Source organism: Prinia subflava, chromosome 8, assembly GCF_021018805.1.
Source record: "Prinia subflava isolate CZ2003 ecotype Zambia chromosome 8, Cam_Psub_1.2, whole genome shotgun sequence".
In the NCBI taxonomy this organism is placed as follows: domain Eukaryota; kingdom Metazoa; phylum Chordata; class Aves; order Passeriformes; family Cisticolidae; genus Prinia; species Prinia subflava.
This window is the reverse complement of record NC_086254.1, coordinates 31,542,559-31,568,617: the sequence shown is the minus strand read 5'-3', so window position 1 is coordinate 31,568,617 and position 26,059 is coordinate 31,542,559. Positions and strand designations below refer to the sequence as shown.

General features: G+C 44.6%; 1 protein-coding gene across 1 annotated transcript in view; it reads left to right on the top strand.

Moving 5' to 3' along the window:
* Positions 1-26,059, top strand: part of TOP1 (DNA topoisomerase I) — a 67,463-nt gene that overhangs the window by 38,633 nt on the left and 2,771 nt on the right. The window contains exons 4-18 of the mRNA XM_063404642.1: positions 242-368; positions 897-955; positions 3,683-3,778; positions 7,642-7,717; positions 8,671-8,768; positions 13,124-13,239; positions 16,485-16,606; positions 17,273-17,395; positions 18,822-19,009; positions 19,646-19,790; positions 20,827-20,970; positions 21,980-22,165; positions 23,652-23,720; positions 24,330-24,444; positions 25,144-25,271. Coding sequence (XP_063260712.1) covers positions 242-368; positions 897-955; positions 3,683-3,778; positions 7,642-7,717; positions 8,671-8,768; positions 13,124-13,239; positions 16,485-16,606; positions 17,273-17,395; positions 18,822-19,009; positions 19,646-19,790; positions 20,827-20,970; positions 21,980-22,165; positions 23,652-23,720; positions 24,330-24,444; positions 25,144-25,271 — 1,792 coding nt within the window. The remainder of the gene's footprint in view (positions 1-241; positions 369-896; positions 956-3,682; positions 3,779-7,641; positions 7,718-8,670; positions 8,769-13,123; positions 13,240-16,484; positions 16,607-17,272; positions 17,396-18,821; positions 19,010-19,645; positions 19,791-20,826; positions 20,971-21,979; positions 22,166-23,651; positions 23,721-24,329; positions 24,445-25,143; positions 25,272-26,059) is intronic.

The window sequence follows — 26,059 nt, the reverse complement described above, 5'->3', positions numbered from 1 at the left end:
TGATGGGTTTCCTGAAGTGGAGGCTTGGCAACTGGGATTTGGTGGTATCCCTCCTGTTCTCCTTCCTCCCAAGGAGAACGGGTCATGCCTGACAGGAGACTGTGATGGATCTTTCTGTTGAGGTGATCCCTTATTTTTTAGGGTTTGTAATCATCAAAACCTGTGACTCTTTACCACTGGAAATTGTATTAGTCAAATCTCCTTGTGTTCTCCTCTGCAAACACACTCTCTTGTCTTGCAGTGAGCACAAAGATTCCTCGGAAAAGAAACACAAAGACAAGGAGAAAACCAAACACAAAGATGGCAGCTCAGAGAAACACAAAGACAAACACAAAGATAAGGACAAGGAGAAGAGAAAGGAAGAGAAGGTGGGTGTCTCCTGTGGGAGAGACAAGAGGATGGGTCTGGCTTATAATGCTGAATAGTACAAATTCAGTGGGTTAGATGTAGCTTGTACTTCAAGTTTTTATCAGCTTGGAGAGAATTAGCCCAATGCTAACCCTTTGTGGAGTGCTAGATATGAACTCATAAGGGCATTATCTGCAGGAATGTGGATAGAAACACTTCCACTGTAGAGCTATGTCCACTGGCTCCACATTTTCTCCCGTTATATTTCACTTTGCCAAGCTTGGGTTCAGAGACAAGGGAGAAAAATCAGTCATATCACATTCAGTCCATGCAAGAACAAACTATATACTTAATTCCAATTTGCTGAGGAAATTGGAGGGCCAAAAAGTTCTGAATTGATTAAGACTTGCAGAAAATGTTGCCTTTCAGTCATGTAGGTCACTAAGGACTACAGGAGACGGAGATAGTCACAGTTCCTTCTGCAAGTTAAATCTTCTGTGTTATGTGTTGGAAAGTGCTAATCAGCTCTTACTTTTTATGTTTTTCAGATGAAGTCATCTTCTGGTGATATAAAAATAAAGAAGGAAAAGGAAAATGGTTTCTCCAGGTAAGAAATCAGGTCTATGATTTGGAAAAAGGTGCAGTTTGACTTTTCATAGGTGCTCAGTGTTTGAATCCTCTCACTTGGTCTTGAGAAAAAAATTGGATCATTCTTAAGTCCTTCAGCAGATAATCAATTCTTCTCAATTATGAGGATGGGTAGTTCTGCTTTCCCAGGAACTGGAGATGGGAGCTGTGGAATACCTGGTGTCTGCCTGCACATGCTGGGTTTGTCTGAGTATTCAGGAGCTGGATTCTGCTGAGGACAGACTGAGCTGTGGGAGTGCTGCTAGCTGGGTTTGAAAGAACTTCAGTTGTAAAATTGGAACTTGAACCCTGCAGACAATCTGCTGGAGACAGGACCCAGCCAAGCCAGTCCAGATTGCCTCTGTGTGTCTCTCCTGTGTTGTGACTGCAGTCTGAGGCCTTTGCAGAGGAGTGACAAGAGTGATGTGTAAAATCAGAAGTACCTTCAGGAAATGCATAGATGTCCTACTCTAGTACTAAATTCCTGCTTATAATAGAACCTCCTGGACTTGAGTGTTGTATCACTCATTGCTAAGTAGTCTTATTAAAAACCTGAAGTGAGCAATTGATAGCAGAGTACTTTTTCTTAATAGTCAACCAAGATCTCTTGTGACTTGTTTACAATCCAGCCACTGGTTATTTTAAGGTGCTAAATCCAGTCCACTGACTTACTGAAGGTGTGTGGCATGGTGTATGCATGCATCCATATCTGTTAGTCAAGAACAGCACCTAGTTCATGAATTTCAGTTTGAGTCCACTTAAAAATCAAAACAAACAAAATCTTTCCAGTCTCACCACATTCTGTGGATACAGAGAGGTTGGGAGAAGGCACCTGCCTGGCCCATGCCTTTTAGGTATTCTTTGTTTTGAATGTGCTCTTTTGACATGAGTTCTTCCATCTGTTTGATTTCCCTGCTCTTATTTAAAATGCAGAGGAAGGAGTGGGGCTTGGCGCAGGGCAGAGGCGCCATCTCCAGGCCCTTTGGGGAATGCTCTGGAAGTGGAAAGCAGAGACATTCTGGTGTTCCACGGCGTGGCAGACACTTAATAACTCTCTCTAGCCTCTGCTGTTCAGCAGAATTGCATGATGCACTAATCTCACCTGGGATGTTGGATGCTCTCATATCGAGATAGCTGAATCCTCCTTAGGTCCAAGAGCATTTTTTCATGTGTTTGAGAAAAGCCTGGAGGAGCCATTACATTTGTGCCTACTTCAGGGCCAAGTGCTGGCTAAGAGTAAAGCAATTATTTTCCTTTTTTTTTCCTGCTGAAATATTCTTTTCCAAGTTCTGCGGAGAAAAATGTCCTCATTCAGATGGTTGCTATTTTCTTCCTTAAGACTTGGTACGATGAGCAGCTTTACAGTTATGGAAACAATGCAAGTCAAGGTTCAGCTTGGTCATACAGCTCCTTTCTTTTCACAGACTTAATCTTTATTTCTTCCATTACAAAACATTGTGCAATATTTCAGAGTTAAAACAGATAAAATTCCTAGTGACTTTACACACAGTAGCTCTGTATTTCTGCCTCAAAGGGAGAATATATTAAGTGGGACAGTTACCTTTTTTTCCGTAGATGTTTTGCAACTGTCTCTGTGCTGCAGACTTGTGTCTTAGTGAATTGCAGACGATGCAACAGAAATGGCTTCATAGAGCAGCTTGTTTTTATCTCCCCTGAGCTGCATCTTCCAGCACTGCAGTGGCTTTGGAGCTGTGAAGGAGCAAACTGCTTGTTCTGCTTCATGGACACACTGCCAGCTAACATGAGACTCCCTAATGTCTCCTGCTGACTGTGTTCTACAAAGCTGAATGCTGCTTATTTTAACTCCTACTTCATCTGATTGCAAAATCAGCACGTTGGCTTGGAAACTGAGTCAATTTGATATAGAAATTGTTGGTGGGACATGAATAAGGAAGCCCAAGATGGCACTAAGTACTTAAAAATGTAATTTTGGACTCTTTGAGACATCATTTTCTTAATGAACATCAGTAAAATGCTTCTGTGAAATCTAGATATAATGAGTTTATTTAACAGAATAGTCTCTCTTGCACTCATACACTATTTTTTTTCTTATTGCTAATGTCTTGGGATGTTATGGCTGAAAATATTGAGCCTAACTTTGTGGTCTGTTGAAAGGGACAGGATTGTTTGCTTCCTGCAGTTTGGACAGTGAAAAGAGACTGATCTGTTTAACTTTGCCAAATCTTTGTTTCCTTTTCTGGTTTTCACATGCCTCAATATTTAGTTGGCAGAATATTCCAGGGAATAGCTTTCAAATCTTTGTTTTGTTGATAATTTTTTTCTCTCTTAGAAGGCTCAATAAGAGTATTGAGTTGAAACTAAATAACATCCTGCATTTGACTCTACACAGCCATTTCAGTTTTTAAGTGTATTTGAAAGTGCTGGAAGCTACAGTTGTTTTTACTCAAAACCTCAGAGAAACAAAATGAACTTTAAGCTGTTGAAATTGAACTTAATGTTGCTTGAGAAATAGCAAATGCATAGACATTGAATGACACTGCTTACACTGTCTGTGGGTATTCAGAAAATTACACATCTCAAGTCTTTGGGGTCTTGTGATGGCAGCACGTTCTGTGGAAGACATGCCCATTTTGCAGATGATTATTTCTTAGAACTTAGTTGTTGCTCATTTGCGAGAAGCTTCTTCTTTGAAAGTAGAACTGTGTTTCTTTGCTTCATTTTGCAGTCCACCACGTATTAAAGATGAACCAGATGATGATGGGTTTTATGCATCTCCTAAAGAGGACTCCAAACTCCTGAAGAGACCTCGAGAGGATGATGAGTAAGTAGCGTGGGTGCTGGTGACTTGGATGTTTGCCTTTAGTTTTAAGAGGAGAATGTTGAGGGAGCAGGTGGAATTTGAAGTGATCAGCACAGACTTCTTGAGATGGGTGCTGGAGGTCTGAGACCAGGCTCCTTAAGCTGTTACAGGTTCTCTGAGCAGGGCAGGGACAGTGTTTGTGCTGTGCAAGGCGAGATGCCTGTACCTGCCTCTGCAGATGGTGCTGTGAAATGTTGCAGAGCGAGTAAATACGAAAACCCCAGAAGGCAGGTAAAGACTGATGAAGGCTGTAAAACAGAAATGTGAGCACGTGAGGGATTAACGTAGCTAAGTGGCTGCAGTGGTTTCTGTTGGGCAAGGAAATGACTGCACAAGAGACAGAAAATGCACTGTCAGCCTGTTTGGAGGCAGAGGGAGGTTTGCCTGCACTGCCTGCTGTGGTTTGCCTGGAGTCTCAGTGTGTCATAAGTTATGCTGAGGGTTGTTGTCTCAAAGAGAAACACCCATGACGCAGGAACCCACTGAAATACAAGCTCAGTTCCATCTCACTGTGATCTGCCACTGTGCCCATCCAGCTCTTCAGATAGCTTGTCCTTACTAGCAGTCAGGAGGTGGAAGGGTTGGAAGGGTTTCACCATGGTGGCACTCCATCCCTGTGAGTCTCAGTTTCCAGGAGACATGGGTGGAACATCTTTTGTTTTATCTAATCACTTGCTGCCTTCTGCTAGCTTTGTGTGACCTCCCCTCTCCCATCTGCAATGGAAAGATTAAGGATTGGGGTGTTTCTGCACGTTTGGGAGTCCGTAGTGTTCAGTCTGTTTAGTTAGTGAGTGTTTTGTCATATGGAGCTCAAGAATAGTGGCAGTAAGGTTGAGTGCCTATGGCTGAGCATCAAGGGGAAGGCTGGTAAGGCAGATATCCTGCTGGGAGTCTTGTTTCAGACCACCCAACCAGGATGAAGAGGTGGATGAAATATGCTGTGAGTGGTTGGCTGACGTTTCACCATTGCCAGCCCTTGTTCTTGTGGGAGACTTTAACCTGCCGGATACCTACTGGAAACTCAGCACAGCAGAGAGGAGGCAGGATGGGAGGTTCCTGGAGTGTGTGGAAAAGAACTTTCTGTCTCAGCTGGTAAGGACAGCTGTGCCCTTCCAGGGTAGTACCTTGCTGGACCTGCTGTTTACAAACAGAGGGGCAGGTGGGAGATGTGGTGAGTCAAGGCTGTCCTGGGCATAACAATCAGGAAATGATGGAGTTTTCAATACTTTGTGAAGGAGGGGTGTCAAACCCTCTACCCTGGACTTCCAAAAGGCAGACTTTGGCCTATTCACGATGCTGATTCAGAGTGTGCCTTGGGAAACAGCCTTTAAAAACAAAGGGGCCCAGAAAGGCTGGACATACTTTAAGAAGGAAATCTTGAAGGCACAGGAGCGGCCTGTCCCCATGTGCCAGAAGATGAGCCAGTAGGGAAGAAGACCAGCAACTCAAAGAAAAAGAGTGTATCACCTTTGGATAAAGGGGTCAATATAGCCACTCTAAAATTCGGTATTTTAGCCACTCCAAAACTGCTTAAGGATCTTTTTAGATCATATAGAAAGAAAATTAGAGAGGCAAAAGCTCAGTTAGAACTTAATCTGGCCACTTCTGTAAGGGATAATAAGTGTTTTTATAAATAAGTTAATAACAAAAGGAGGGCCAAGGAAAACATTCATTCTTTATTGGATACCAGAGGGAATATGCTATCAAAGATAAGGAGAAGGCTGAGGTATTTAATGCCTTTTTTGTGTTGGTCTTCAGCAGTAGGACTGGTTATCCTGAGGGCAGCTGGGGCCCTGAGCTGGTCGAGAGGGATGGGGGCAGAATGGACCCCCTGCAGTCCAGGAGGAGATAGTCAGTGGCCTGCTGAGCCCCTTAGATGCTCACAGGTCTGTGGGACTGGCTGGGATCCATCCAAGCATGCTGAGGGACCTGGTGGAAGAGCTCCAAAGGTTGGTCTCCATCATTTATCCAGTTTTGGTTCACCAGGGAGGTCCCAGATGACTTGAGGTGCCAGTGTGACACCCATCCACAAGAAGGGCTGGAAGGAATACCCGAGGAGCTCCAGGCCTGTCAGCCTGACCTCAGTGCACTACAAGGTTATGGAGCAGATCATCCTGAGTGCCATCACATGGCACCCACAGGAGAGCCAGGGGAGCAGATCCAGCCACTGTAGGTTTAGGAAAGGCAGGTCCTGCCTGACCAACCTGAATCTTTTATGACCAGGTGACCTGTCTGGTGGATGCAGGACAGGCTCTGGATGTTGTCTGCCTGGAATTCTGCAAGGCCTCTGACTCTGTCCCACAGCATTGTCCTGTCTCTTCCTTTTCAGCCACCAGCCCACAGCTTGGGCAAGTGCTTAACCCACTCTTTGCTAGGTTAAGAACTGGCTGGACAATCCAGGTTTAGAGAGTTGTGAGGGATGGTGTTGCACCATCACTAGTGGTGTTCCCCAGGAGTCGGTGTTCAGCCCGGTCCTGTTCCATATCTTTGCTGATGGTCTAGATGGCAGGATCAAGTCTACCATTAATAAATTTGTGGATAACACCAAGTTGGGTGGGAGTTGATCTTCTGGAGGGTAGGAATGCCCTGCAGAAGGATCTGGACAGGCTGGATCAATGGGCTGAGACCACCAGCATGATCTTTAGTAAGACCAAGACAAAGTGCCAGTTCTGACACTTTGGCCATGACCCCTTGCAGTGCTCCAGGCTGGGGACAGTTACTGGGAAGTGCCGAGCAGAAAAAAGCCCTGGGAATGGTGGTGAGCAGCAGCTGAACATGAGCACAGGTGACCAAGAAGGCCAATGGCACCTGGCCTGTATCAGGAATAGTGTGGCCAGCAGGACCAGGGAGGGGATTCTGCCCCTTCAGTGGGCACTGGTGAGCGGCACCTCAGGTTCTGGGCCCCTCAATTCAGGAAGGACATCAAATGGGGGGCAAGTCCAGAAGAAGGCAGAGGAACTCAGGAGGGGTCTGGAGCACAAGTCCAATGAGGAGTGGCTGGAGGGGCTCAGCCTGGAGAAGAGAAAGCTCAGGGGTGACCTTATCACTCTCCAGAATGCCCTGACAGGAGGGTGCAGCCAGGTGGGGATCAGGCTCTGCTCCCAGGGAACAAGGGATAGGACAAGAGCACATGGTCTTAAGCTGTGCCAGGGGAGGTTTGGGTTGGACATTAGGAGGAATTTCTTCACAGAAAGGATGATTAGACATTGGAATGGGCTGCCCAGGGAGGTGGTGGAGTCACTGTCCCTGGAGGTGTTTAAGGGAAGACTGGAAGTGGCACTCAGTGTCCTGGTCTGTTTGACAAGGTGGTGTTGAGTCATAGATTGGACTGGATGATCTCAGAGGTCTTTTCCAACCTCACGGGAAATGAGGTTGTGTTTATGTAATTTGCCAGTACTGAATTTCACTATTGTTTGAACTAGTGGGGGGTGCAAAAAGTGAGCCTTGTGGGGAAGATCCCAGACTGATGAGTGGAAAGAGAGCTGGGATTGAACATGCCAATAAGGTTTTACCCTTTTATCCCATTCCATGGAATCACTGCATGACTACTAATGCTTTTGAATTGATTCTTCATCAAGGAAAATGTTTGCTTCAGCAGTGAAACTTGTGGAGAGGTACTGACAATAACGTCTTGTAGGTTTTGTAGGCTGTTGTGCTGGATTGGGATTATTGAGTCTTTTGAGAGAACAGGGTATAAATTCTTTAGAAACTAAAAATGCCAGCTATGCTGCAAGCTTGTGCACACCAACTTTGTATATCTATGACTTCTCTTTATTTGTACTGGAAAATGGATGGATTTCATCAACAAGTCTTTTTGTTCTTAGTGCTGACTACAAACCCAAGAAAATCAAAACAGAAGACATCAAGAAAGCAAAGAAAAGGAAACAAGAGGAAGAAGAGGTAATGTGACAGACGAGTTTCTTTCTATGATCAAGAAAAGCCAGGCTATTTGGTGTGGGATTATGCAGAGCAGGGAGAATCTGATTTTGTCTGGAACAGAGCTGTGTGTGGCAGATCCCTTCCCATGGTGCAGATATGAACTTACCTGAACTATAATGAAAAAAAAGTCAGGGAAACTTTCTTTCCTACCCTTAAAACAATGGGTGGAGAAGATGCCTCCAGGACATGAACTTCCAGGCTCCTCCAGGCAATTCAATCCTGTTAAGGAGCTGGCAGGGGGCAGGGAAGCCTTGCTCACAACATGTGGTTATTGCACAGATGATGTGGCAGGGTTCAGAGGCAGGGGAGATGAAAAAGAGATTAGATGCTAGAAGGAAGCTTAAAGCATTTAGATGGAGCCTAGGTGGAAATTTCTTTGGAGAGGGGCTTGGAAAAGGTTAGGCATAATTTGAGACTGACAAACTACACATCTAGCAAAGACACCCTTGTGAGACACATGTTGCAGCACCTCCAGGCAGTAGGGTTGATTGTTCCCTTCAGAGGAAGTGTCTCTACACTGAGCACATGCCAGGATAACCCCAGAAGCCACCTGACTGTGGTGGTTGTGCTGTGTAGCATTTGCCAGAGCAGATACAGCAGTGCAGGCCAGGGAGGAGGTTCTGTAACACAGCAATTCTGTTCCATGGCCCAGACTTGCCCCTTATCAGGTGATAACTGGCTCTGTGCATTTAGCATGTCCCCAGTGCAAAGTAAAAGAATTTGGCTGAGAACTTGAGTGGGACCATCAGCAGACTTTGACTTAATGGGATGATCTAAGAGCACATTTATGTGGTGAAGCCACAGGAATTCAGCTCTTATATACCCCAAGAGAGAGTCTTTTAGTTTTAACACATCTTTTCAGGGGAGAGGGAAATACAGTAGCTTGTTCTAACAGATGCTTACTCATTTTGCAGGACAGCAAAGCAAAGAAAATCAAGAGCAAAGATAAGAAAGTCCCTGAAGTGGACAAAAAAAAGAAGCCGAAAAAAGAAGAGGAGCAAAAATGGAAATGGTAACTATATATAGTCAGTGCTGTAGGCTCCCATCTGCACCTGGACTTGCCTGTATCTCCCATGCTGGCTGAATAAGCACATCTGGCTTTCTCTTCTGTTGATTCATGAGGATTTGTTCTGAATAATTGGCTTACTTTCTGGTAAGCTCTAAATAAATATCTCATTCACTATGTTCATCCTCTGAAGTAGAAGTGATATCCCTAAAACAGGAAATAAGTGTTTTGTGGGGTTGTCTGGGTTTGGTTTGGTTTTTTTTCCCGTGTCATGCAGAGGCTGCCTATAATGATCAGATTCCAATATTCTTGTGCCCTGGAGCTGCTCTGTGCTGACACTCTTAGAGCAGTACGAAAGCTGGCAGGCTTGGGGGTGTCAGCAGGAATCTATTAATAAGTGCAGGTGGATTAAGAAATGTATTAATATGTACAGATGTGTTAAGCAGTATTCTAGTAGAACTTATCTCTGTTCCATAGAGGTACAGCATGAGTGGGTGTGTGCCTTTTCATTCTAGCTGGGTGTCAGCTGTGCCTCTCCAGACTGCTCCTGCCTCTGGCACAGAAATGAAACTTGATCAAGTGACCAGTTAGCTCAGCCTGTGTGACAAATGATTTCTGAAAATGAGTTTTAAATGAAAAATACTTTCTGTCTTGCCCAGGATCCTTAAGTAACATCACTGAAGGTGTACTTTCACCCACTCTTAAATTTTTTAGAACCTTTTTTAAAGAAGTCTGACCTTTGTGGTTCATTTGGAGGGCAGACCTATGATGCATCAGTAGTGCTCTGTGTAAGAAACCTGCTGGATTTTTTTAACCCTCCATAGTAATTTAAGCTGTTATTTCTAGATTTAAGGGAGCTACCATTTGTGTGTTTTGAAGTTTTGGCCTTAGTAGTTCCCTCCTTTTAGTGTACATGTACTTCTCAAAAGCATGTGTGTTTTCTGCCCACCTGTAATGTATTTTTGTGACTTTTCAGGGATGTTTCCTTGATCTTTTCTCAGATCATTTGGCTGTTTTTAATAGATCTGTAGAGCTGGGGAAAGTCTTTGCAATCTTCTTCAATCCTTTCAGGTTCAATCCTTTACTTCTTTATTGACACTATTATTGAATCATCTTTAAAAAGAAAAAAAAATCTTCTGTAGTGTTTATACTTTACGTATTTCTCTTTGACTGTCACAATTTCCTCAGAACATCAGCACTTGCAAATCTTTTTCATACTTGAATACTCCCTTAGAAACTCCCTGGGTTTCCAGCCCTTTCCCAAAACTTCCCTTTTTCCTGGGCAATCCACTTTTTTCCTCAAATCCTTTGACAGTGTATTTGTAATGTGCTGTAACATTACCAAACTATAGGGACATGAAGCATTAGGAAGCTACAGAAGGTCTTTTTAGTCTTTAACTGTCTGCTGTCTTTTTGGCTTTGTCTCAGCCCCCCTTACTGGTTCTAAGTTAATATTCTGTTATCCCAGCTCCCTTTTGTTGTGGGCAGTATCCTTGAACAGCAGGCCTTTACTGGAAAGCTGTGCTGTTCTCCCCTCACCTGCCTGGGCAGCACAGACCCCTGTAGCTGTGTTAAGCTCTGCAGTTTGTGCTCAGTGCTGAGGAAAAGTGCCTTGGAAAGCATGTTTTGCAGAATTTGGCACGAGGTAGCTGCATCCTTCTGCTGATGTTCCTGTCATCCATCTGCAGCTTTGTATAGCGTGTCTCTGCTGGACAAGGTTTCATCTGCACTTCACTTGTTTCTCTTAAGGGCATTTTATGTTCCATCTGAGTCAATTTTCTGAGCGTCTGATACCTTTTTTGGCTGCTTCCTCAAGTGCTTGCTGCCTTGAGCATTTCCACCCTCACTTGTGTGAATGCCTGATGCAGACATCCCCGAGGCACTGCCTCATCCATCACCGTGTGGAGCTCTTGCAGAGGTCATTTTCACGCCCCAGCAGCCTGTGAAGAATGTGATCCAGCAGTGCACCTTAGGAGCACTTCTCCCACCTTGTGTTACAGCAAGTTCATTTCCTTGAAATAATAGATCCTTCAGGTATGCTCTGGTTTTTTCCCAAGAATGTTCTCTCCTTTCATTCCACTTGAAAGATCTTCCCCAACTTTTTCTTCCTGAGCCACCCTGGCATATTCTGATAAGTTTGATGTGGGATTTAATTAAGAAGCCAATATGAGTGATGAGTTGTTGCTGGAATCAGCGAGGCAGCTTTCCTGATAGGCAGCATTCTCCCTCAAAATCATGTGTAGAACATTGCTTTAGAACCAGAAGCTGCCAAGGGCAGTGGTGCTGCCCTTGTAGAGGTGTAAGGCTTTTCCTGTTTGATACTAAATGAGGATGAAAAATGAGCTACACTCAGGAGACTCACTGTTACCTTTTGTCTTAGTGCTTATGTGTGATGTTTAGGAAGGTGGAGGTGGGATTTGGGGTGGTTTGTGGTCTTTGTGTGGCACATTTTCTGGTAGTTTTGAGTTTAAAAACTACCCCATGAATCTCATGTTTCCTTGGAGCCTTCCCAGAAGGCACAATGTCCTTCTGCTATCGATTTAAACTGCTGCCTTTGTAGTACTGCTTCTACATGTGTCCTTTGTAAAAGAACAGAAGAGATGGAGGTACTGAATTTCTCACCAAGTAAATACCAGAGGAATAAATTTAACAAAACAAGAATGACAAACCTGTCTCCTGAAAAGCAGTAACTATTGTGAATGATGCCTCTATTTTGTTCTTACTGGAATAAAATTGCTCAATGTCAGAGACGCAGCTTATTCTGGCTGAGAATGGTTTAGATTTATTTTGCTGGAAGGAGCTTCTAGGTGGAAGAACCTAAGCCTATGTTTGACAAAATATTTATATTTCTAGCTTCTAATTAATTAAAAACAAAACAAAAAAACACAATCATTAGGAATGTAAATATTTAGAATCTGTTTCAATATTGGTTTCTTACAACAACATGGTTTACTCTAGCCTTCTTCCCAGCCAGGGACTGAAGTCTGACATGCAGTTCTGTACTGATAGCTGGGTTTGGGTGCTTTGCTCTTAAAGCTGTTGCTTCTCATCAGAAATCATATCCAGTGGTGTGGTCAAAGATGGTGCCTTTCAAACCCACCCAGCTGCTGTGCTGCTGCTGTTCCTAAATTGTTGATGTACAGACACGAGTACAGCATGTTGAGTGTCCTCTAGCAGAAACTCCTGTCTCTGTAGGGTGTTTATCATCCATGCCATGACTGCTATCTCGGCAGGGATGAAGCAATCAGTGCATCACAACTCCGGAGATGCAGGCAGTACATGCATTTCCTCAGCACCTGGAATGGCAGTGCTGCTCCTTAGGGCTGACACCAGACAGAAGCTTAAACTGCTTTTTTTTTATTATTGTCATGGCTGCTCAACAAAGTTGTCTGGGCAATTCAGAGACTGAGTGCTGTGACAGGTTAATGGTCTTCCAGCTGATTGATGGCTGAGGTGAAATAGCCTTTCCCAGCAGGGAATCCTGTGCCAGCAGCATGCAGCAGTAATGTCGTGGTAATCATGAAAGGAGCTTGGAGGGGAGGAGTGTGGGATCAGTGGCCTGGGCACTGGGAGCTGGGGGGAGGATCCTGGCCTGGCAGGACCCTTTTCTCTGCAGATGAATTGCTGACCCTGTTCCCTTGGAATGTGGGATTGGTGGCGCCTGCCTCGCTGTGTTGTGATACCAAGTGCATCACTTGCAAAGCATTTTTATAGAGCATTTTTTATAGAGCGTCTTTAAGGCAAACATGCAGTTTCCTGGGCTGCTCTGTTTTTCTTCAAGTATGTTTTTCTTACCCAGAGAATTGGAATGAATTTAAAACAACAGAGCAAGTTTTAGTCTTTCTAGTCCAAGCAGGTTTGTTCTCATTTAGGTCGTAAATGAACATCTGTTTCTTTATCTCTGCCCTTAATGCCTTATTGTCCACATCTGAAAGCAGATGCATAATATACCACAATTGTTTGACTTTGCTGAGCAGGCATCCTGGACCTGATGTTAGATCACAGCTGAAACTAATTTGGCATGATCCTAGCAGGTTTACAGGGTCCAAGTCTTATTTTCTTAAGATCTAAGCAATTTCAGCTGTGTGATTTTGTGAAAAGAGGAGCAAATGAGAGGTGAGGGATAGGATAGCATGAGATAATCTGCAGCCCAAGGTGTTCTGCTTATGGATATGACTGTGCTTTCAGAAAAAGGAAAAGGAGAAAAAAAGGAATTGTGATAGTACTTTAAATATTTGTTGTTGGTCTGTACCTGACAAAGCAGTGATTTCTTGCTGGTTTAGCATACTCTCATACATACACAGTAATAAAATGAAGATTGGGAGCTTAAAATTGTATTGGTTCATATTTCTTTCTTGAAGGTGGGAAGAGGAACGCTACCCTGAAGGCATTAAATGGAAGTTCCTAGAGCACAAAGGTCCTGTATTTGCTCCACCATATGAACCTCTGCCTGAAAATGTCAAGTTTTATTATGATGGTGAGTTAATCTGTGTTTCTACTTGCTAGGAAGGGAAATAAACATCTCAGGGTATTGCAGTGTTCTTCTGGGGACTGAAGAGATGAGGAGGTGGTTGTGTTTTAGTGGTTCACTTAAATCAGCTCCTCAACAGCGAAGTGAAGTCTGTGGAAGAAAAGGATTTTACCCAAGCCTGCTGAATTCTGCTCGCTGAAGTGACACAGGGATGAGCCAGCTCTCAGTCCCTTATGGTGGTGAATCTCTCAGGTTCCTCCCAGAATGAGGGTGTCTGATGCCTCAGAGCAGCAGTGACCAGTGGAGGATGTAATTGTAGCTGCCTCGTCACTGGGCCTCTTTAGGCTTGCTCTGTTTTCCTGAACATTGAGAATTGCAACTTGCATCATCTGTGGTGAAATTCATCATCGCTGGGTGGCATGAGCAAAATAAAAGACAATTGAATTGGGTACAGATGATTGGGATCTTGTAGGAATGAAAGGGATGACCCTGGTCCCAAGGACACAGCCCTCTCATGTAAGTCATGGTCCCATTCCCTGATTGCTGCGTGCCTGGTGTGGGATTCAAGCAACCTGGGCTGCCTGGCTGGTGGAGGCTCATGTGGAAGGGATTATATGATGTGATGCCTGTTGGAGCCTGGACTTGATGACCTGTGTGTTTCCTTTTAGTCCTGTGATCATGTTAAATGAAGGATCAAATTAACCCAGGATTGAATTAAGTGGGAGGTATTTGGTTGGATGAAAATGTAATTTTTGGTGATGGGGACATCTGCTCATGGAACTCTTCCAGGAGCAACGTGCTGTTTTCATGTGACATGGCACAGTGTTTTTAAATACTGAGGAATAGGTGGTATTACATTTTCAGCAGCAAAGTAGTGACATAAATATGCTGTAGCCTATTAAAGGTCATCTCCAAGCAAGTAGCACAGTGGTCAAGGATGTCTGCAGCCTTCTTTCTTAGGGTTTGATAAGAACTTGATACAAAGTTGGAAATTGTTTCCTTGTATTGAAAAATGCATGATCTCTCCTGTTGTCTAGAGAAGGGGAGGGGCAGATTTCACTGTGCTATCCCTTGGTGCAGACAGCAATAAGCTCCTCGTCCCTCCAGCCATCTATTTCACAGAGCCTCTGCAGGGATTTTTGCAGCCTCTGCCTCTGTCATCACAGAAATTCATCAATAAGCTCAACAGTCATGGACTGGGCAGGGAGGGGGTCTGGCAAATAAAGACATCCCGTAAGTCTTCCTTGAGAAACTAGGCAAAAAATCAGATGTTTGATTTACACAGCAGCTGCTGAGAGCCTCTGTCTGTGCTCACAAGGCATTGTCTCATTTCAAGATTATCCCAGGGTGATTTGTAGAGCCCCATAATGAGGCTGTGGCTGGCCAGCAGCCGGCTCACACCGGAGGAATCTGTCCCTGGCCTGGGGATTCACTGCCTGCTCTCATCTCACGTGACAACTGCTGGGGCTCTTGCAGCTGCCTGTGACACCGGCTCGGGGAAGGAGCTTGAAATGCCAAAGCCATCCTTTTTCAGTGCCTGTGGGTTAACCAGTCACTGCTCATAGTCCAGAGGTGGCTCAAACTTGCACATTTTTCTGTAGATGGGGCAAGGTAGGAGTGTAGGTGGTGGCAGTTACATTTGTGGCCATTGGGTTTCTTCGGCTCATTATGTCCCCTGGTTGCTCTCTGGTTTTCAGTTTTGAAATCAGGTAACTAATACTCATGCCTCTGAAATAAATCCTTTCTTTATCTGCTTTGTCACTTAGAGCCTTTTCAAACCTTGGTGGAAAAAAAGAAAATTGTGTCCAATGAAATATATTCTAAAGTGATTAGGTAAAGGTGACTGAGCCTTCAGCTAGATGGGAAAATATCAGACATTTTAGCCCCATAACATGTTAGTAACTCCATAGCCGCTGTCATGCTAAAATTGCAGCCTGGAAAAACAGTTTCCCTTGCTGTCTCTCCCTTCCCCCATTTCCTGTTATAAGCAAACAAATGCTGTATTTTAGGTTACAGCTTAAAAATTGGCAGAGTTACTGTTGGTTTAATTTAATTGTGGAATATTCTCAGATCATTGGGAGGACCTTTTGCTAAGTCCTGTTTTACAAGGGTTTATAGATCTTAAGGCTTTATAGCTGACTCCCATGATTTAATTTTAGAGATGATGCAACTTTTGAAAATATGTAGTAAATCCAAAGTGTGGTATTTTTTTTTCCAAGAGCACAGATTGAACAGTTTCTCGTGTTCACTTTTGTGTGGTAAAACGGTTGTTAAAAATCCCCAGGTATTGACTGTCTGCCAACCACTGGAACTTCAAATGTTTCTTGTAACTGAACTAGCTGGAGATGTGAGCTGCATGCAGATTCCTTCAGAGGGATCACTGGCACCCCACATTTCATCAGGAATGCAGTCAGGACCAAAAAGTGCTCGATAGGAATGTTAGATGTGGAATGCACAGCCTCGATGCTGCAGCCTCTTTTCCCTTGTGTTTCAGTCTTCCCTTGCAGCAGTTCCACTTCGTGCTGCAGTCATGCAGAGAAGCTGGAATGTGACCCCCCATTCACTGACAGCTCTGTCTTTCTTTAAAAAGGACTGGCTTTTGAGCCTGCTTTGGAGATGCTGGAGTGCATTCCCACAGCAGAGAGAACAGTTAGCAGAACCCTGACACATTTCCCTGCAATGAAGGAGAGTTCAATATCTGGCATCTCTTGCCAGCCTATTTGTAGTGTATCCAGAGGAAGGGCTCTTCCTGCCTAGAAATAGCTAAAGGCTGGGAGGGGTGTTCCACGGTGGAGCCTGCTGCCGAATCGAAAAGGAATACAGGGAAAGGAATATTTCCCATATGTCTGAGTGCTGGAATATGAAATTCAATAAAATCCCTGCCTCTTTGACATCAAACAGCAGCGTCTCCCCAGGAGCACACCCAGCACAGGGGTGGCTCAGCAGAGGGTTTCCTGCAGCAGGCCTTTTCCCCTTCCTGCCCTGCAGCCCAGACCTGCCTCACATCAGATTGCTGTTGCTTTTTTGAATGTTTAGATTCCAGAGGAAACTTTTTGCAAAATGTTTGTGGTGGAAGTCAAGCAATTGTGCTCCTCTGTTTCCTTTGTCCATTCAAGTTGCTGTATTATGTAACATTTAAAGACAAACTTCTCTGTAGTAAAAATATAATCCTTTAGGGTAGTTACTATGTGATCTTTATGAGTTTGATTCCTGTTTACCATTTTCTTTAAGAAGAAAACCTTTCTTTGTAGGTAAAGTCATGAAGCTGAGTACCAAAGCAGAAGAAGTTGCCACATTCTTTGCAAAAATGCTTGATCATGAGTACACTACAAAGGAAATCTTCAGGAAAAACTTCTTCAAGGACTGGAGAAAGGTATGCACGTAGTCCTGGGCTGCAGTGGCTGTGGGCATGGCCAGTGTCTCCTCAGCACTGACCAGTGAAAAGAGGCTGCTGTTCCATACACACAAAAGTTGGTTTGAGGCAGCTAAAAGCTTCCTCAGACTGTAGCTGTGAAGTTTCCCATTTATCCTGTAGTTTCATCAGGAAGAACCCTACCATAAATGCCTTTCTACACCAACAAAGTCAGCTGTCTGTGTTGCAGCACGATGGGGTGTAGCTGACTTGCCTGGTACATGCCTTGTGTAAGAGCCAGATTTACTGGAGATATCACTTCAGTCATCAGCCATAACAGCAAACCTTTGGATTAGTTTGATGCAGTTTTCCTGGATATGTTTCTGGGATTTTCTCCTCAGCACTCCCAGTCAGGGTGTGGGGGTTCTTTGGAAAGTGCTGCAGCATTTCCCAGTGCTTGGGGAGATCAGAACCCTGCAAGGCCAGTGCTCCATAGGATCTGCTGCTCATCCTTTCCTCTTTGATCTCAGCTGGAGTGGGCCTGTGCAAGAATTTGGGGATTCTTGGGGGGTTATTGTGAGAACCTGCCTGTTGTTCCTGTTTAGGCTGCCTGGAGTAGGGTAAGCTCTGCTATGCATGAAACCTTTGTGTGTGTGGAAACTTAAAGCACTGCTTTCTTTCTGCAAGGAAATGACCTCTGAAGAGAAGAGCACTATCACCAACCTCAGCAAGTGTGACTTCACCCACATGAGCCAGTATTTCAAAGCTCAGTCAGAAGCTAGGAAACAGATGTCCAAGGAGGAGAAACAGGTACCAGCGGGAATTCTAGGAGACTTCATGGTTGTAAACATCTCTGTGCAGTCATTCTCCTTGCTGTGCATACATCAGTGGTTTTCACCAGCTTTCAGAGTATTGCTTTCATGTGAACTGTAGGAGTCTGCACTGTGCAGCTCAGGTAAAGCAGAGCACTGTGTTTACAGCTCAATCTTCATCCTGACTTGAAATGATATTGATAGGGCTGATCCTGCTTAGGGAAATAAAGTTAAGTAAGTAAGTGCTTAAGTAAAGTTAAGTAGCTGCTTAAGTTAATAAAGAGAATCAGAGATGCTGCCTCTGAGTTCATTGGTCCCTGGGAAATAATGAGCAGTGGATACTCAGTTAAGAATGGCATAGATCAGAATGGTGGAAAGGATGCAGTAATGCCATTAGTGAATAAAATGAGAGAAGAAATCTTAAACATCAAGTAATGCTGTTTTTTGAATAAAAAATGGACTCTATTATCCAATAGCATGGCTACAGTGTCTTGTAGGTTAAGAATTAAATTAACTGCAATGGATGTTGGAAGGTGGAAACTTTCCCCAAGTTCTCAGCTAATCTTCTGCAATGCTCTAGTAGTCCTTTGAATGAAGGGCCTGGCATCTTGGAATTACAGCCTTTGGGATCAGATAGATCCCATCAAAATGGAGAGCCCTTGTCTTCCTGCTGTTTCTGTTTGATAAATGTGGGTGAGCCCTTCAGTTCCCATCCATGATAGCTCTTAAAATGGAGCAGAAGTAGCTCTTTCTGTTTCTTAGCTGGTGCAGCAGTGCTGTCTGTGGGTCAGATGTTTTATTTTGAGCTGCAATGTTTTTATTTTTCCTTCTATATAATTAGAGTTCAGGCATAGAAGTATGCAGTGAAATCTCAGCACATTCTTTCTTAGAAGACTGTGTTCTGCTTGTGAAACCATTTGCTGACACAGACTTGACATGCAGCAGGCTGGAGACATTCCTTTGCCTGCTTTCCAATGCTGAGTTCAAACAGAGAAGTCTTACACACAGAATTTTTATACATAAACAAGATAGGAAGTCCAGTGAATGTCAAATGCTCAGTATAAAATATAAAGTAGCAGTACTGTGCTGGGGGTACCCTTGAAGCTGAGATATATGGTAGGGATACACGCCTCTATTTTGGCAAAACTGTAGCTGCCTTCACCAGCACTGATCTGTTTCCTTCAAATAAAACTTTTCAGAGAGTTTTCACACATTCCTTCCCTTTTCCCAGTTTGTTTGTGCTGTGTGCATTTTATGAATGCTTTTCTGGCCAGTCTGGTACACTTGCCATGATGGAGATCTGATTTTTGGTTGGGTCTTCAGCATTAGTGTGGTACAAATATAAAAATTTTTCAAGTCTTGGCATATAAAGGTGTGTGTGGTGCTGGGTGTGCTATGTCACCTTTGCTTTTGGCTTTTCCCAGAAAATCAAAGAGGAGAACGAGCGGCTATTGAAGGAGTATGGTTACTGTGTGATGGACAACCACAAGGAGAGGATTGCCAACTTCAAGATTGAACCCCCAGGTCTCTTCCGAGGTCGTGGGAACCATCCCAAAATGGGAATGTTGAAGAGACGCATCATGCCCGAAGACATCATCATCAACTGCAGCAAGTGAGCCCTGCATGCTTCACACCTTGGCTTTGCTTTCTAGAGCTCATTTTTGAAAACCCTCTGTAAGCTGACACTCAAACATGTAGAATTAGGGGTGCAGCTTATCTTGTTCTTATATGGATAAGCAGCTGAGTCATACAAGCAAAGACTGAGCAAGGCAACCATGGATTTCATGGAGAACTTTTTCAACATATTTTCTTCCTCATGCCTACAGCCTACATCTGCCTGAACTGCCTTTCCTGCTAGCATTACCAGAAAATAATTTTCTTCTACATAGATTGCCCTACCCTGTCTTTCTTGATGTTGAAGGCTAAGGTTTGGTGGGTTCCTCTTCAGTCACTTTAGTCCTCATAAGTGTCCACACTATTACAGTGTTCACAAATCAAAACTGGTCCTAGCAATGTGTCCCACCTACAGTATAATTCTTCAGCAGGTACATGGTGGTAGCAGTTACATTTCTGATCTTTGTGCATTTTGATTTACTTGGTTTCCTGCTTGTGGAGATAAAGCACTTCTGTTGCCTTGATTCCTTTCCCTGCACTTTCTTTGTGTAATGCTGTTTATTACCTTCTTTGTTTTGCTGCTGCTGGATTTTCTTCAAATAGCTTTTATCATCTGTTTTTTAATTCTCTGTAGGGATTCCAAAATCCCTGCCCCTCCACCAGGACACAAATGGAAGGAGGTCCGGCATGATAACAAGGTGACCTGGCTGGTGTCATGGACTGAGAACATCCAAGGTTCTATCAAATACATCATGTTGAACCCTAGTTCAAGAATTAAGGTAAAGTTCTAGTTAAAAAAAACAAAAGCTGAAGCAATCTTTCTGGTCACGTTTCCAAGACACAAATGTAGCTCTTGGTTAGGAAAGAGACAGGAGGTAAAGCTGCCTGGCTCTTTCATCCTACAGTGGCTGAAAAACATAGAGAAGCTTCTGTGCTTCTGTTCCCCCTTGAAAAGAGAGGATACAGTTACTGCCCAGGAGAGCAGGTGAAATCTGGAAAACGTCTCCTGAAAAGCATCCTTGTGTCATTTCTAGTAGGAATCCTTTTACCTGTGCAAATCTAAAAGGAAGCAATTTATCCAAGAACAGTCTTGCTCTGGTGGGTATTTCACATACATTTGGCCTCCAATTCCCCTGCCTGGTATTGTAGTGAAGTTCTAACCATGGGTTGTTAATTAGTTGTCTGTAAAATTAAAAACCCAGCCAGGCTCCTGGCTGAGAAGGCTGGTAAGGAGCTCATGACTGAAGGAAAACAAACTCCTGCTGTGGGAGCAAATACCCAGTCTGGATCAAGTCTATAAAAGCAAGAATTTGAGCTCATTTCATGAAGTCTTTTTCTGAGAGATTTTTTCCTGGATTGGAAACAAGGAATTTGTTCTACAAATACAGGAGGAAAAATATCTCTATTCCTTGTGAATTCCTGCCCTCTTTTTGCTGTGTCTTGAATATATAATAACGATGATGAACTGTTGATGTTGCTTTTGCCTTTTATGGGTATTTAATTACACAGCTGAAAGAACATAAGTGCCATCTGAATAAAGCAAAGGAAACCATTTGTATTTTGAGAAGCAGGGAAGATGTGTCTTTTGTGTCTCTCTCTAGTTGCTTCATGGCAGTGTTTAATATCGTGGAGATGTGAATGACCTGCAGCTGTGTGGCAGCACAGTGTGAGGCTGAGCTGTGCAGCAGCAGCATCTCAGCGCTTTTGTACAGCGAGACCATTTCCCACACAAGGGCCTGCAAAGCCTTGAGATGCAGATTGGAGCCAGTGCTCTGCCTGCTCTGTGGTGCTGACTCTGTTCCAACTTCCCTGCAGGGTGAGAAGGACTGGCAGAAGTACGAGACGGCTCGGAGGTTGAAGAAGTGTGTAGATAAAATCCGGAATCAGTACCGAGAAGACTGGAAATCCAAAGAGATGAAAGTGCGGCAGAGGGCTGTGGCACTGTACTTCATTGACAAGGTGAGGCTCCTTCCGTGGCCCTCTGGCCTTCCCTGTCCTGCTGGCAATACTTGGGAACGCTGTGTGTTTGTCCTGAGGGCAGAATTGAGCCCAGTTACTGAGGTGTCCTGAGACTTCCTGGTGGGCAGGATCCTTTTCCTTCCCATTACCTGGAATCCAGAGCAATAAACTATTGTACTAAACACAGCTATTTCAGGCAGCATTGTTTAGTTCAGGCAAAGCTCACAGCCTGGTTCCAGAATCACCCAGTTGGATTACTGGGAAGTTTGTGTGGCCTTTTGTCTCCAGCTGTTTTAGTTTTCCTGCTGGGAATTTCTGCTGGTTTGTCACCTCTTCAGTATGAGATGGCAGTTGTGAGGTTTTGTAATTATGCTAATTTTTTCACCACAGCATAAAGAAAACTGCTGTTGCGTTGATGCATATAAAACAACATAAAACCAGTTCCCAGAGAGCTGTTCCCTAGTAGCATATGGTGTCTTGACTAACTAAATTAACAGGTTTTGTTCAGAATGGTTTGATGTAAACCAGGGAACTTTGATGTGAATAATTGTGGTTTCTTAAGACCACTGAAGATTTCAGTTAGAAGTTGTTTTAGCCAGCACTAAAATATGTGTTTTTATGCAGCCAAATGTAGCCTTTAGATAATATACACAAGCCAATATTTACATAACCTCTATGCTATTTGGAATGTAATTAGTGTGCAGTGAATAGGTAGGATCATAGAAGATGAACAACTGAACCGTATGAATTGTTTCAAGCAGAGTTCACACAGAAGTCATTTTGATTTTTAAAAACGGCCAAACTTTTTGAAATTAATTTCCATTAGTCTGAACTGTCTCAGTTTGAGTTACTTAATGAGCAAAAGTTGGTAAAGCATCCTGGCTTAAACTCTTCAAGAAAAAAGGATATATTCTCCCCTGGACACTGCTGGTTCTAGGCCAGTATCTGAAGGTTTGCAGACTGGAGACAGTTTGAGTTCCTTACCTCTCTTGTCTTGGTATAAATGTAGCTTGCCCTGAGAGCTGGCAATGAAAAAGAAGAAGGAGAGACAGCTGACACCGTGGGCTGCTGCTCTCTGAGAGTAGAGCACATCAAGCTGCATCCTGAGCTGGATGGGCAGGAATACGTGGTTGAGTTTGACTTCCTGGGGAAGGACTCCATCCGATACTACAACAAAGTCCCTGTGGAGAAGAGGGTAAGGCACCCCCACAAGCACAAACCCAGACTGAGCAGCACAGAGATGTGCTCAGCACAGTCTGGATGGCATTAACTTTATCACTGCTCAGATACCGAGCCAGGAAATAAGTCAGTTACTGTGACATCCCTGTGGTGTGACAGCCCAGCAGATGAGATGTTCAGACATCTTGCAGCTGTTTGCTGTGTGAGGAGTTGACATAACAGACACAGCTGTAACAGCTGTGTTAGACAAGCTTGCTGGGCCTCATTCTCATCATCAGAGTTGGTTTTGTCACCTATAGATGGTGGAGTTGCAGGTCTGTGTGACAAATAACAGCATAAATGGTTCTGAAATAGTGCTGGCCCTGGCAGAGCAGCAGTTTGATTGGGGCTTTGACAACAGACACCTCTGTCACAGTGGTTTGGGTCATGTTGGAGCTGAGCCCTCACAGAGGTAGATCTTGACCTTGGCTGCTCCAGAGCCTATGGAGAAGGTGCACTGATATCTCTGGCCTATGCACTTGGGTGTCTGCCAGCCAAGACTTCTTATGCCATGTCAATTCTTTTATTTCTGTCATCCACCAGTTTCAAATTTGCTGTAATTTTGGCCTCATTTCAGAATCAATCCCTGTCCACCAGCATGAACCTGGAGGGCACCATCTAAAATGTTTTTATGGCTTTGCACCTGGCCCACAGCTCTGTGGTCTAAGTTAGATACCCTGTGTATAATACTGTGGTAATTGTCATGACAGTCAGCAGTAAATTTTGGCCCCTTGAGGAGCAAAACAACTGAAAAAAAATCAAATTACTCCTGCTCTAGAAATTAATGTGTGCTGGAATTCTTGGTTTCCTGTGAAAAGAAGAAAATGTATTTTTCTATTTAAATTTAATAGTATCTCTTAGTATTTTTTCAATGCTTAAAATGGGGAGTTAATTATTTTAAAACTAGAAATCTTTGTATATTGGGTGTCTATAGAAGAATGTGTGTTGTTGAGAAGCTGGAGAACTGTAGCACCCAGAGCTGGGATTTGTGGTCTCTGTTATAATCAAAGATGCTTTGATTATTCTCCTACCCCAGCGAGACATGTTTGGGATGAAATTGTATGAAACAATGCAGCAGTGAGCAGGATTGGTTTCTTGGAGCTGCAGTCCATGGGAAATAGCTCAGAGGTCTCTTGGGCTCAAGTAGTAATGGGAGAGTAAGGAAAAGGCAGTAGCTTTGGGGTCTCTTTCTCTGGTAGGCAGCTACACCAGAGCAGTTAGGTCTCCTGACTGTAATTTTGATCCAAAGGATGAGAGGGTATCGAAGGCTCAGGACTCCTGTTGCTGGGGAGGAACCTGCAGCATTGAGAGATGGGTCTTTGCCTGCTGGGAATTAACATCCAGCATCATCACTGTTCCTGAAAGCAGTTTAATGGCTCCCTGGCAGTCCTGCTTTCATGCTTACTGCTGCCCAGTGCTGTGTGGTCTGTGTGCCTGACCTTCCTGGTTTTCTTTTCCTGCAGGTGTTTAAGAATCTTCAGCTGTTCATGGAGAACAAACAGCCTGAGGATGACCTCTTTGACCGCCTCAATGTAAGCACATAGTTCATGGTGAGGGTGCTGGAGCACCCTGAGCAGGCTTGCTCTGCACCGGGCAGTAACAGCTGCTCTGTTCCAGAAATGGTTTCAGTGGAGGTTTTCTTCCAGAGCAGCCTCAAAGCAGTGAGAGTCTGTCTCAGTCTGGTGTCTGAACTGTCCACTGTGCTCACAGGTTCCCAAAGTGATGGGCCTTGGTCCTGGTGAGCCTGCCTGGCTCTGACCTTGGGAGGTTTTTCAGAGTTCAGAGATGATGAATGTGTGAGGTGACAGATTTCCACATGCCATCCCTATCTGCACACTTGGCTCAGTGGGAGCACTGTGGTGGTCCAGGCATGTTTATTGTTGCTGGAAACTAAAACCTCCACACCAAAGAAATCCTTTTTGGCCACTCGTGGTACTTGTTACCAATTTGATATGTGTTGGTTCTTTGTTCACTTTTGCTGTGGTTTCAGTAATGCTGTGGCTATTCTGTTGTGGTCAGGTCTGAGTACACCAGGCCTCAGCCATGAGCTGTGCACGTCTGTGTCAGCCATGGATCCAGAGGTTTCACAAATGCTGTGGTCATTCCTAGTGCTCACTGTCATCTCCTTTCTGCTTCTTTAGACTAGTATCTTAAATAAACACCTTCAAGACCTTATGGAGGGACTGACAGCCAAGGTATTCCGTACTTACAACGCCTCCATCACGCTACAGCAGCAGCTCAAGGAGCTCACTAATCGTAAGTCTGAGGCTGTGAGGGGAACAGATCTTACCCTGCAGTACAGACCCGGCCTCCTTGGCTGAGCCACAAGTCATGTATCGTTCACCACTTCCTTGTTACAGTTCTCCCCCAGTGCAAATGTCAGGCAGCTGAGGTCTGACCAAAAATCTGCTGTCAGACAGGCTTTTGGGGTAGTTGAGCACTCAGCACTGGGGCAGAACAGAACGGACTTGTGAGCATACCAGGGTGTGCTTTCCAGCTTATGCCTATCCTTCACCAAATCTGTTTGCTTTCTGTAAATTGTAAGATGCTGTAGATGACAGGCAAGACACATGCATGTGAAACAGCCCCATGGTTTTTGGCTGCTCATCCACAACCCCTGTGAGCAGTGCTGCCTTGCACTTTGCAGTTTTACCAAGTGGGCACATTGGACCTGTGAAGCCAAACAGTGTTCTGGGCAGGGTGGTCCTGCTGTCCCCTGCTCTGGCTGTGCTTCCCCTCTGTTGAGTTGAGATGGTGTCAGTGGTGATGAGGAACATCCAGGAGGAGTTAGGGGCTGGGATGGAAGTGGCCAGGCTTGGGACTGCAGCTGGAGTGCAGCCTTGAGACTGGACATAGGAGGGGAAAGTTCTGCAGTGGCTGTGGGACACTGGCAGGGCACCACACCCTGGAGAACTCACCTGTTCACCACTGTCCTTGTTCACCTGTCCTTCGCAGCGGATGACAACATCCCAGCAAAGATCCTCTCCTACAACCGTGCCAACAGAGCGGTGGCCATTCTGTGCAACCACCAGAGAGCTCCGCCCAAAACCTTCGAGAAGTCCATGATGAACCTGCAGAGCAAGGTACCTCCCCCTGGCCAGCTCTGGGGCAGCACCTCAGGAGCCAGCATTCCCTTCCCTTGGGGTGAAAGCAGGGCCTGCTTTTCCCTGTCAGGAGCTGGTGGTGTGCATCAGAGATGGGCCTGCTCGGAGACGAGCAGTGAGCTGGAAGGGGCTTCTCTGAGTTGTCTTTTACCTGTAAAAAACAAGACCAGACCCTTATTCTGCCCTTCATCCCATAGCTGTGTGTTCTGCTGCCTTTGAAACTTGAGAGCAGCAGTCTCTGGCTCTGATCTGTGTCCCTTAAAGAACCTGGAGTGGGCATCTACCCCTGTTGTGTGAATCCCAGACCACTGTCACTGTGCACATAGTACATTATACCCCTCTGATTTGACCTCTTCCTTTGCAGATTGTTTCTGGTGAAGGCCATGAGGTGCAAGGGGGTTAGGTCTGTTCCTGGTCTGGCTTTAGAATAACCTTCACAATAAGGAGTTCTGGTTTGGCACTGCAGTGTCCTCTGCTTCCATAACACCTAACATGGCTGCCTTCATCCTAGATCCTAGAGCTTGGGGATGTCTAAGGGGAGTGGTTGAACAGGGGCTGCAAAATGCTGAATCTCCCTGAATCCCAAGCTTACTGAAGAAGAACTGCCTGAAGTGTTAACACCTTTCAGTGTGTAGCATTTGGGGCTGATTCCTGCTGCGGGATCAGGGATCATCCTTCCGTGTAGCCATCAGAGAGCTGGTAGTGGTGGGATGCAGTGAAGGCTGACAAGCTGCCAGGAGGGGTTTGTTGGCCAGGCCAGACCAAGC